General features: G+C 34.6%; 1 protein-coding gene across 4 annotated transcripts in view; it reads left to right on the top strand.

Annotated features, from left to right (window-relative positions):
* The window catches only part of PIK3R4 (phosphoinositide-3-kinase regulatory subunit 4), a 79388-nt gene that overhangs the window by 6538 nt on the left and 59834 nt on the right, over positions 1-13016 (top strand). For all 4 annotated transcript variants that reach the window (XM_081301187.1, XM_081301186.1, XM_081301188.1 and 1 more), the window contains 3 exons: positions 4186-4319; positions 8075-8657; positions 12024-12158. In XM_081301187.1, coding sequence (XP_081157313.1) covers positions 4186-4319; positions 8075-8657; positions 12024-12158 — 852 coding nt within the window. The remainder of the gene's footprint in view (positions 1-4185; positions 4320-8074; positions 8658-12023; positions 12159-13016) is intronic.

The raw sequence follows: 13016 nt of genomic DNA, 5'->3' as shown, positions 1-13016 counted from the left end.
CAAAAATGCCATGCATCATATTACTTGGCTGTGGCTCTTAGCAGAGATATAGTTTACATACTATAAAATTTACCTTTTTAGATTGTACAATTAAGTGATTTTTAATATATTAGTAGAGTTGTATAACCATCATCACTAATTCTAGAACATTTTCAACACTCCAGAAGGAAAACCCTTAGTACTCCCTTCTCATTCTCTCTCTCTATGGCCTTTAGCAACTATTAAAATCTCTCTACAGATTTGCCTGTTGTGGACATTTCATATATATGTGGTCATACAATATGTGGCCTTTTGTTTCTGAGCTTCTTTTTTACTTAGCATGTTTCCAAGGTTTATCCATGTTGTGATGTGTTATGGGTGAATAATAATATTCCATTGTATGCTGGACATTGTGGTTTCCACTCTTGGGCTTTTTTGAATAGTGCTTCGGTGAACAAACATTTATGTATAGGTGTTGGTGTGAACTTACGTTTTCAACATCTTGAAATTGTGGGATCATATAATAACTTAATGTGCATTTTGAGAAATTATCAGGCTTTTTCAAAGTTGAAAGGAAAGTGACCACAACACTCGGAGTGACCAAAAGATCTTTATTGCAGCAGTGCAACAAAGAGAAAAGAAGGAAGGAGAGAGAGAGAGAGAGAGAGAGAGAGAGAGAGAGAGAGAGAGAGAGAGAGAGAGAAAGAGAGAGAAAGAAGAGAAGAGATGAACAGGGAGAGAGCAAGAGCAAGAGAGAGACAGAGAGTGCGTGCAAGAAAGATAAAGAGCAAGAGAGAGAGAGAGCAAGAGAGAAAGAGCAAGAGAGAGAGGGGCCTGGCAGGAGGGAGTTTTTATAGCCCAAATCTAATGGAGCCTCTGGGTCTGCAAGCTGCCTTGTTGGCCCAAGTGGGGTTGAGTGCTCAGCCTTGAGCGGGACTTGACACACACAGGTGATAAAGGACCAGATAGAGGGGGGTTTGAGTGTGTGGGCTATCTTGCAGCCAACATCTGTTCAGCCTGCCCTGCAGACAACACAGTTCAGCCTGCTCTGCACCCAACAAAAGTGGTGCCATTTTATAATTCCACCAGCAATGTCTGAGGCTCCAGTTTCTTTCTCTACATCCTTCTTGACACTTATCTTTTTAAATAGCGATTACAGTAGATATGAAATAGTACTTCATATGGTTTTGATTTGCATTTCCCTAATAATGATGTTAAACATCTTTTTTTTTTTTTTTTTTTTGGTGGCATTGGAATCAAGCCCAGTGCCTTGCACATGCTAGGCAAATGCTTTACCGTTGTCCCAGCCCAACATCTTTTCATATGGTTGTTGACAATTCATATATTTCCTCTGGAGAAACCTCTATGCTTGCTTTGTCTTTTTAAAACATTTCTCTTGTTATTATGGAGTTGTAAGAGTTTATGTATACTGGATACAAGTCTGTTATCAAAGAAATGATTTGCAAGTATTTTCTCCCTTTCTGTATCTTTTTCCCCCCACTTTCTCAGTGGCTAGAACCTTCAGTACAACAGGAATAGAAGTGGTGAGAGCTGACATCTTTGTTTTGTTCCTGATCTTAGGAAGAAAGCACTCCATTTTTCACGACTGTGTTATCAGCTATGGGACTTTTATATGTATCCTGTATCTGTTGAGTACTTTTACCATGAAAGTGTTGGATTTTGCAAATGTATTTTCTGTCTCCATGGAGATGATTTTGTGTTTCCCTATTATTAATTTACATTAATATTTACATTAATATGATATATTCATTTATTGACTTTCATATATAGGAGTTGCTTGCATTCCTAGAATAAATTCTACTTGGTTATGGTGTTTAATCCTAGATCCAGTTTGCTAATATTTTTCTTTTTTTTTTTTTTTGAGAGAGAGAGAGTCAGAGAAAAGAGAGAAAGAGAGAGAAAATGAATATTTATTTTTAATATTTATTTTTTAGTTTTCGGCAGACACAACACCTTTGTTTGTATGTGGTGCTGAGGATCGAACCCAGGCCGCACGTATGCCAGGCGAGCGCGCTACCGCTTGAGCCACATCCCCAGCCCAAGTTTGCTAATATTTTGAGGATTTTTTGTGTTTATGTTGGCTTTTCTTTTTCTTGTGTTTTAAGGATAATTTTTTGAGCTCTTTCTTCTATTTTAATATTAGTACTTATAGTGGTGCATTTATTCTTATGCTTTAGTTATATCCATTAAATTTCTTATTTTGCATTTTCATTTCATTCATCTCAAAGTATTTTATAATTTTCTTTGATCTGTTTAGGATTATGTTAATTTCTATATATTTGTGAATTTTTCAAATTGTCTTCCATTTCACATTTCTTATTTTATCGTGGTTTGAAAGGCATTGAATGATTTCATTCCTTTTAAATTTACTGAGTGTTAGTCCCTTTTTTCACTACTCTGACAGAATACATGAGGCAGGCTACTTTTTAAGAAAAAAAAAAGAGACTTATTTTTGGTCATGTTTCCGTGGGGGGCAGGGAGTACAAGGTCAAGGGGCCATATCTGGTGCTGGCAGAATCCTGAGGTAGTGCAGGGCTTCATATAGCCAGAAACAGAGTTTGTACATGTGTCTTTGTGTATCTGGTTTCTCTCCCTTTTCTTCTGAAGCTACCAGGATTTAATCATGAGGGCTCTACCCTAATAACTTGAATCCAGATTACTTCCCAGAGGCTCCACCTCTGAACATCATAGTCAGATACTAAGTTTTAATCCTCTTAATACCTCATAAAGATTGAAATTGAACATATGAGACACTTAAACCAATATCCAAACCATAGTATTGAGCCTTGTTATGTGGCCTAGTATAGGTCTGGTCTAGAGAGTGTTCCATGTGCCCCTGAGAAAAATTTGCTTTTATTGAGTGGAGTGTTCTATTGATGTTTATTAGATCCAGTTGGTATACAGTATTGTTCAGGTCTTCGCTGCCTTGTCAATTATGGTGTTTTTAATAGCATGGTTATTTTTTATTCTAAAAATGGAATTTTTTTATTCTAAAATTTGACACTGTACAGATAAAAATTAATTTTAACAAATTTATTGGGTGTTATACGTCAGGATCTTAGTTGCTGTGAATTTTTCAGTGAACAAAATAAATATCTCTTCCTAATGGAGTTTGCATTCTAGTGAATGTATAGACAATGAAGAAACACCATATAATCTAACAGTTGATGTTCTGGAGAAAAATAGTATTTTTCAGGGAAAAAGGAATGTGCTTTAAACATCTTTTAAATTTACATTAATATGATATATTCATTTATATCATATAAATATAATGATATTGTGGTGGTGTTTTGAAGTTTTAAACAAGTGATCAAAAAAGGCAGCTGAGATGTTATTTGAGTAAAGATCTGGAGTGGAGGTTTAAGCCACCAGATATGTGGGAGAATAGTATTTTGGGCAGAGACAACTTGCAAATATGAAGACTGAGGTTAGGCTATTTAATAGTTTTTTTAAGACTTAAATGCATGTCATATGATGATTCAATTAAATTGTTTTTTTTTTCTTTTGGGAATGTAGATGCTTTTTAAAATTTCTGGTTTGAAGAATATCTTAGTGCAAAATAATTGAGTTATTTCTTCTTTCATCTCAAAATTTACTGCCACATGCCTTAGTATTTCACATTTCATATTTGTTCATTTATTCATTTTCTCTCTCCCTTTCTAGAATGAAGGCTTCATGAGGGCTGGGATTTTATATACTACTGGTACCTAGTTTATAGTAGAAATCATTCAACTTTTTGTTTAATGATGAATAAATGAATCACCAGACATGACTTCTTAGCAGATCCTCGTGAACTTAAAATATCTATATATCTCTACTCAGAAACAGTTTCTAGTGACTTTTTGTTACGAATATATGTATATATAAAATATGTTGTATGATATCACCATTTTAAATTATAGAATTGGAAAGTAATTTTACAAAAGGTATATTTACATAAGTAATTTTACATAAGTTTACATTAAAGGGAGATAAATTAAGTGCCCTTTTTTTACTTTATTCTCTAGAAACTAACAATCAATTAGTAGATATCTATTTTACTCTAGTTATATGTTGCATTAAAAATTTGAATTCATTTTATTTGGGGTTTGGCATTTTGAGTTTTATGAATTTTCTGAATTCTGGCCTATGTTGCATGATCTCTTGCTTCTCATTTCTAATGGAATGATATCTGCTGTTTTCCAGGTTGTGTGATAGCTGAGCTTTTTACAGAAGGTGTACCATTGTTTGATCTCTCTCAACTTTTGGCTTATAGAAATGGACATTTTTTCCCTGAACAAGTGCTAAATAAAATTGAAGATCGCAGTATCAGAGAATTGGTAACTATGTTACAAATATTTGCCTTAGAGTCTTTATAGGACCGTGTCCCTGCCTTTGCATTTGTCTGCTCTTGGAATGTATAAATTTGGAAAAAAGAAGTAACACACAGATGAATACAAGTAGCCTATTATTACTTTATTAGGGAGAAATGTACTGATGTTTTTCCTGTTGTGTGCAGAGATCATTTGACTTAAAAAAAAAAAAAGAATCTGTTATCTATTTTCTTTTATAATCTTCATCTGTGTTTTTGATAGATTTGCAAATTGGTGCCTGGATTTTAGAGAGATTATCCTACATAGAGCTTGCAAGTAAGAAAAGAAGGAGACAGGAAACATCAATTTGAATATAATATAATAGTGTAGGGCCATTTCATATAAAATTGAATTAGGGCAAGCTTGGAAGAGGATTTATAAAATCAAAAATTTGTATAGCAGAACAGGCATGAGAAATTCTATGGGTGGTCACTTAAAACACACACATATTACTGTTTGAGGACATCTTTGTTTTTTGTTTTTTTTTTTTTTTGTATTGGGGATTGAATTCAGGGTCACTTAACCACTGAGCCACATCCCCAGCCCTTATTGTATTTTATTTTGAGACAGGGCCTTGCCAAGTTGCTGAGGCTGGCTCTAAACTTGAGATCCTCCTGCCTCAACCTTCTGAGCCACTGGATTACAGGTGTGCTCCATTATGCCTGGCTGAGGATATCTTTTTTAAGTTAGTTATATAGTAACTGATGCTTGTTATAATGACTTTGATTCATGGAAAAGATGATGGTGAATTTAGAATACTCTTTAAGACAGTAGGGAAATATAGAATATACTTTAATTTCTCTTAAAAGTGGTAAATATTAAAAAAATAAGATGCTTCTGCAGAAGCCACTTTAGCTCATGTGCAGTAAATAGTACATTGGATTATAAATTGGCATTCCTAACTTTTTTGGTCTATGAATGTGGCATTTATTAATTTTTTTAAATTAATTTTTTAAAATTGGTTGTTCAAGACATTACAAAGCTCTTGACATATTTCATACATTAGATTCAAGTGGGTTATGAACTCCCATTTTTACCCCAAATACAGATTGCAGAATCACATCAGTTACACATCCACATTTTTACATAATGCCATATTAGTAACTGTTGTATTCTGCTACCTTTCCTATCCTCTACTATCCCCCCTCCCCTCCCCTCCCCTCCCATCTTCTCTCTCTACTCCATCTACTGTAATTCATTTCTCTCCTTGTTTTTTTTCCCATTCCCCTCACAAGTTAATAACAAGAATCAACAAATGGGACTTAAACTAAAAAGTTTTTTCTCAGCAAGAGAAACAATAAGAGAGGTAAATAGGGAGCCTACATTATGGGAACAAATTTTTACTCCTCACACTTCAGATAGAGCCCTAATATCCAGAGTATACAAAGAACTCAAAAAATTAAACAGTAAGATAACAAATAACCCAATCAACAAATGGGCCAAGGACCTGAACAGACACTTCTCAGAGGAGGACATACAATCAATCAACAAGTACATGAAAAAATGCTCACCATCTCTAGCAGTCAGAGAAATGCAAACCAAAACCACCCTAAGATACCATCTCACTCCAGTAAGATTGGCAGCCATTATGAAGTCCAACAACAATAAGTGCTATCGAGGATGTGGAGAAAAGGGTACTCTTGTACATTGCTGGTGGGACTGCAAATTGGTGCGCCCAATTTGGAAAGCAGTATGGAGATTCCTGGGAAAGCTGGGAATGGAACCACCATTTGACCCAGCTATTGCCCTTCTCGGACTATTCCTTGAAGACCTTAAAAGAGCTTACTACAGGGATACTGCCACAACGATGTTCATAGCAGCACAATTCACAATAGCTAGACTGTGGAACCAACCCAGATGCCCTTCAGTAGATGAATGGATAAAAAAAATGTGGCATTTATACACCATGGAGTATTACGCAGCACTAAAAATGACAAAATCATGGAATTTGCAGGGAAATGGATGGCACTAGAGCAGATTATGCTAAGTGAAGCTAGCCAATCCCTAAAACACAAATACCAAATGTCTTCTTTGATATAATGAGAGCATCTAAGAACAGAGCAGGGAGGAAGAGCAGGAGGAAAAGATTAACATTAAACAGAGACATGAGGTGGGGGGGAAAGGGAGAGAAAAGGGAAATTGCATGGAAATGGAAGGAGACCCTCAGTGTTAGGCACTTATTAATTTGGCAAAGTAACTTCATATGTCTTTGGGCCTACATTTTCTTAACTGTCAAGGGAGTAAATTTGTTTAATCTTTGACTTAATCCAAATGTGAAGGTAATTGTTTTGGGTTACTTTTCAACATAGTAATATGTAATATAGAATATAATCAGAAAGCTCAAATAACCAGATACATCTTTATGATATTCTATATCTTTAAGTAATGGAAAGTTTAAACTATATTCTATTAAAAAATTTTGTTTCCTATTTAGTAGAGTAGAGGTGGAAAGGTGAGGGTGGGAAATGATGATTGAAATCAAATTCCTTGCATGTATGATTTTGTCAAACTGAACCCAAATACTAAGTATAATTATAATGCTCTAATAAAAAAAAATAAAAATTTTTATTTCCTTATGATACTAGAAAACAGAATGAATTCAGATTAGGTATATATTATTTCTATTGTTCACAGAATTTAATCTCTCTCTCTCTTTTTTTTTTTTTGAGTAACAGGGATTAAACTCAGGGGTCAGGGGTACTCAACCACTGAGCCACATTCCTAGTATTTTATTCAGAGACAGAGTCTCACTGCGTTGCTCAGAGCCTCATGGCTTTGAATCTCGATCCTCCTGCCTCAGCCTCCCAAGCTGCTGGGATTTCAGGCGTGTGCCACCATGCCTGGCTTAATATCTCTTTTATATTATTTTTTATTTTTATTTTTTGTGGTGTTAGTCATTGAACCCAGGGTCTTGCATGTGCTAGGTAAGCCCTGTGTTACTAAACTATACCTCCCGTCCATCTTTAACATTATGTGTTGGCCAGTGGTAAAGAGCTTGCTTACCTTTCCCAAGGCCTTGGGTTTAATTCCCAGTACTGCAGAGTAAACAAAGCAAATACCCTCCACATATTCCCCTTTTGACTAGATCCTAGAGATATACTTAAACTGTATATTATTTCTTTGGATTTTTAAATATATATATATATATATATTTTAGTTGTAGTTGGACACAATACCTTTATTCTGCTTTCCATTTTTATGTGGTGCTGAGGATTGAAGCCAGCGCCTTGCACATGACAGTACAGTTTTAAACTAGAGATCTGTACAGGACAAATGTAAATGGAATTCAAGGTTTCTGTGATTCCTTCTATAATTGTATATAATTTTTATTTGCAAAAATTTTGTTTATATATTTTTCTCTGGAGAAGATCCATTGCTTTTCTTAGATTCTCAGTAGTATCATCTGCTCAGAAAAGTTTAAGAATCTTTGAATTGTAGGTGTCAACATATTATTACCCTATTTTAATAAATGGGGAATGTTATATGTCAGGACTATCTGTAACACATTAGTATGTAATTTCCTTTTACTTTCTAGGATGATAGTAGAGTTTCGTATTTTTTTGTATTCAGGTTCTGAAAGTAGTTTGTGAGATAAAGATTGAGGATAGTCAGAATTACCTCAGAAACCCTTTAAGTCACATGTAAATTGCCCTTATAACTTTCATCTGGTTTAATTTCCTGTTCTTAAATCTATTTTTATTCCTTTTCTCCCCTTGGTATAGGTAACTCAGATGATTCATCGAGAGCCAGATAAACGTTTAGAGGCTGAAGATTACTTAAAGCAGCAGCGTGGCAATGCCTTCCCTGAAATATTTTACACTTTCCTTCAGCCTTACATGGCTCAGTTTGCTAAGGAAACTTTTCTCTCTGCAGATGAGCGTATTCTTGTTATACGAAAGGATTTGGGCAACATTATTCACAATCTCTGTGGACATGATCTACCAGAAAAAACAGAAGGAGAGCCTAAGGAAAATGGGCTGGTTATCTTGGTGTCTGTTATAACATCTTGCCTACAGACTCTTAAATACTGTGATTCCAAACTTGCCGCTTTGGAACTTATTCTCCATTTGGCCCCAAGATTAAGTGTAGAAATCCTTTTGGATCGTATTACTCCATATCTTCTGCATTTCAGCAATGACTCTGTTCCTAGAGTGAGGGCTGAAGCCTTGAGGACATTGACCAAAGTTCTTGCTCTTGTCAAAGAGGTTCCTCGCAATGATGTCAATATCTATCCAGAATACATTCTGCCAGGCATAGCCCACTTAGCCCAAGATGATGCTACTATTGTCAGACTAGCCTATGCTGGTAAGATTTTATTGTCCAGATTGTACCTACTCAGATATTTTTAAAGTTAGTGACTAGAATACCTCTGATTTTTCTGATTTCTTTGGAAATTACAAGTGTGAGCTTGGCTCTTTGAACTATCTGTGTAAATTTTAATGTATTTATAGCTAATCTTATTCCTGGGATTCAACTTTTGTGTGTTCTTCTATTTTTGAAGTAGTTAGAATTATCAAGTGAAAAAGTATAAAAAACAAAATCTTATGCTTTTATTGGTAGTGTTATATTTAACTTGGAATAAGGCTAATGTTTACAACTATGTGCTTCTGATCTAGTGTTTCTAGGCCTTTCTGATGTTTCTCAGAACAAATCTACTTGTGTAGCTCTCAGTTTTAGGTTATAACAGTCTACTATTGAAAAAGATTAGTTTTTTGGAGTAATTTTGTATTCAAAGAAACTAGCATACTTTCTGAATTTTCAGGTCCTCCTTCTAATTACTCTAGTGCTTAGGGTGTGTAGTTTCTTTGTGATGAGGTGTTATTACAAACCACTACCTATTTCACTTGTAATTCTTACTCAAAGGTAGTGATACAGATTTATATTTTTAGCTCCCAAAGTCAATTCTGAATGCTTATTTTAGTATAGAAAATGTCACTGAAACATATGTAGTATTATATTATTTTGTTTTCTGATGGAAGTCAGAGCTTCTGTTTTGAAGTCTTTGTAAAGAGTACATAGGTTGTATATAGTCATAATTTTGTCACTTTTTTGAAAGAAACTTGCTTAGTTTATTCATTTTATGATTTGCCTGCCACTGTTTTAATGGAGCATGTAAAAAATGGTCTTTAGGCGCTAGTCTTTTTTTTTTTTTTTTTAATTTTTTTTTTAAAGAGAGAGAGAGAGGAGGGGGAGAGAGCGAGAGAGAGAGAATTTTTAATATTTATTTTTTAGTTATCGGCGGACACAACATCTTTGTATGTGGTGCTGAGGATCGAACCCGGGCCGCACGCATGCCAGGCGAGCGCGCTACCGCTTGAGCCACATCCCCAGCCCCTAGGTGCTAGTCTTATCTCTAGGCTCATCTGCAAAGGGATTGGTGGTGGTTGGGTGTTTTTCTTTTTCCATACATATATAGTTATTTATACTTATCTCTGCCTGTTTGTTTATTTCTGGTTTCTGGTTTTCATAATTGTACAGGTATAAACTTTAGGTCTAGAAATCCAGGATTTCTTTAAGCACAGTAGAGCTTATTATTTATAACAAGCATATTTATAATTCATTTGGCAAATGTAAATAATTGAACAGAGAAAATCAAGTTAGATAACAGAAAAGTTTATAAATTTAAAAAATTAAGTTGTATTTTTCTTTCCAGGGTTTTATGATCCTTTATGGCCTAGTGTATTCCATGTGTTTTGATGTATAGGTGCCATAGTAAAGTATTGATACCTAATTACTATTAACCATAGCATAATAGCTGCTGTTTATTACAAAGCCTCCTGGGTGTCAAGGAACCTACTGCTCAAGATTGTTGCAAGGATTAGTTGTGAGTTGAAGCAGCTTTAAGTAACAAATGTTATAGTGTGTTCATTTTAAAGGTTAGGAAATTGGGATTAGAAGAGCCTAAATAACATGAACCAAGTCTGTGTGGTCTAATTCTCAGTTCTTAGAGCTGCTGGACTAGATATTGGTTTTAAAGCAGTCCTGCTTTTCCGGTCTTCTGGATCTTAATGGTGACAGTCCATGATAACCCAGGGTCATTGTCAGTACCTTTCATTGTTCCTTCATGGCCCAGTGCATGATAAAGAAGCTTTTTAAAGGAAGAGTCAGTCTATTTGATTAAGTATAATTAAACCATACATGTCAGTCATTATAAAGTTTAAAATCAATGTACTTTTTTTTTTTAATCTCAGAGATACTGGCATAGATTTCTGTCTTGTTTAAAGTGAACTTTCAAGTGTGTTGTGTTTATGGACCTACATGGGGAAATAATCATAGATCTACTCAGATTTTAAAAGTGTCCATGGAAGTAAGAGACTTTTCCTAATAAAGACATATATATATATTTGGTCCTCCATAGCCATGGGTTCCTCCATGGATTCAACCGACTATTGATTGCCTAACATGTACAGACTTTAAAATCGGCGTTCCCTAAACAATACAGTGTAACAACTATTTATATAGCATTTAAATAACATTATATAGGCATTAGAGTTGCCTGCAGATGAATTAAAATATATGAGAGGATATGCATAGATTTATTTATTATTTTTACATAAGAGACTTGAGCATCCATAGATTTGGGTATCCAAAAGGGGTTCTTGTACCATTCCTCCATGGACACCAAGGAACAACCATACTCTTTACAGTTGGGGTATTTATCTAGAATTCTGACTTACTATCAGTGTATGGCCAAGAAATGTCCTGTCTTTAGGGTGAGCAGGCATTATAGGTCATTAAAATCTTGCATACTTAACGTTTAGTATTGGATCTGTTCAGGGTGGTGTTGAAATCAGAATGGTGGGGAGAGAGAGCCCAAGATGAAAATAATGACTGTATTTAACAGGCAAAAACCTCAACTATTATAGGGTGCATTTTTAATTTCATAGATTTTTTTTAAAAAGTAGGGAAGACGTCAGTTTTAAGTTTAAGTAGGTCAACTTTATGTTCAGTTCTTCATTGCTAAGAAGGAAACGTACAGTCTTTGTGTCCTATGTTAAGCATAGAAATGGGAATGCAAGGGAGGATACAGACATGGGAATAAATAAAAATGGAAGGACTATGAAAATACAAGTGAAGAGTAGATATAATTGATAGTAAACATGATAGTAGAATTACTTTGTTCCACTAAGAACTTCAGAGTATCACTTTCAAAGCAGTCATTTATTCAATTTGACAGTGGCTCTTTAAGGTAGCTGTGACTCCCATTTATGTGTGAAGAAAGCCAGATTCAGATTGTTTAAACAGCAAGCCAGTAAGTGGCAGGATGCAGATTTGAGTCCAGGTGTTTCTGATTCCAAAGCCCAGCTTGATGTTATTTTAAAATTTTCTGTGTTAGTCTAATAAATATCTCTGACCTGCCAAGTAATTTTTAAAGGGTAGGCCTTTATAGAAGAATTAAGCTCCCCCCCTCATTATATTTGTGTGTCTATATTGGGTTATTTTTACTATTTTAAATAAAGCTGATGTTTCATTGTTAAAACTGGCAGTTTGGAGATAGTTGTAGATTATGAAGTTAGTTACTGAAAATTTGATTAGTTAAATTGAAAAGTCCTAAGTTTCCCCTTAGTTTTATGGTTATTACTTACAATTATAAAGACTTAGGAATAGTTGTATTATCACAAATGTTTAAAATTATAATTATTATAAATTTTCTCCCTCTTTATCTTACAGAAAACATAGCTCTACTGGCAGAAACAGCTCTGAGATTCCTGGAATTAGTACAGTTAAAAAATCTCAACATGGAAAATGACCCTAATAGTGAAGAAATAGATGAAGTTACACATTCGAATGGGAATTATGACACAGGTTGTGTAATTTTTTCACCTAAAATTCCTATTAGATTGAATTGCTAAAACTGTCATTTGTAGCTTTTATGGGAGATGAAGAAATTGCAGATATTTGGATAGAATGGGTCCTTTGTGATTGTTTTTTTCTAGCCTTGTACATACATTGTTATTTAACTGGAAAATAATCAGCTAGACACCCTAGATTCCAAACTTGATTGTTTTTCAGCCAGAATTGATGTGTGTGAACAGTAAAGCTAGCTGAATTATTAAATTCTCAAAAAAATGGAAACATAGCTAGTGAATCTAAACCTTTTCTTATGTCAGTACATTTTGAGTATCCTTAATCACAAATTGCTTATATTTTATACTGTGTGATTTACTTATTAAAACCCATTGCATTTATTGTAAAGAACAGATGTCATGATAAACTCACTGAAGTTGTGTCTTTGATTTTCCTTTCTTTGTTTCTTTTTTGTGCTGAGGATTGAACCCAGGGGTCCTCTGAGCTACATCCCCAGCCCTTTTTATTTTTTATTTTGGGACAAGGTCTCATTCAGTTTCTAAGGCTGGCCTTCAACTTTAATCTTCCTGCCTCAGCCTCCCAAGTAGCTGGGATTATAGGTGTGCATCATCATACTTGGCCTCTGTCTTGATTTCCACACAACTTTTAATGGGTTTTTAGCTAATATTTGAGTGGAAGATTTAGAAGTAAAATCATATCTGCTCCTAGGTGATTTTAGTTGAAGACAACTAGAGAAATCTTGTTTATGGATTTTTATGCTATAGACAATTGTGATAGCAATTGGACCTTTGTAGACAATGAATTTAGATATTAAAACTTTCGAGGAGTTAAATCTAAAGTTTTTCTTACTGTGAA

The sequence above is a fragment of the Spermophilus citellus genome (assembly GCF_964194105.1).
Source record: "Spermophilus citellus genome assembly, chromosome: 7".
Lineage (NCBI taxonomy): Eukaryota > Metazoa > Chordata > Mammalia > Rodentia > Sciuridae > Spermophilus > Spermophilus citellus.
The sequence above is the reverse complement of the archived record's forward strand: the minus strand, read 5'-3'. Positions and strand labels throughout refer to the sequence as shown.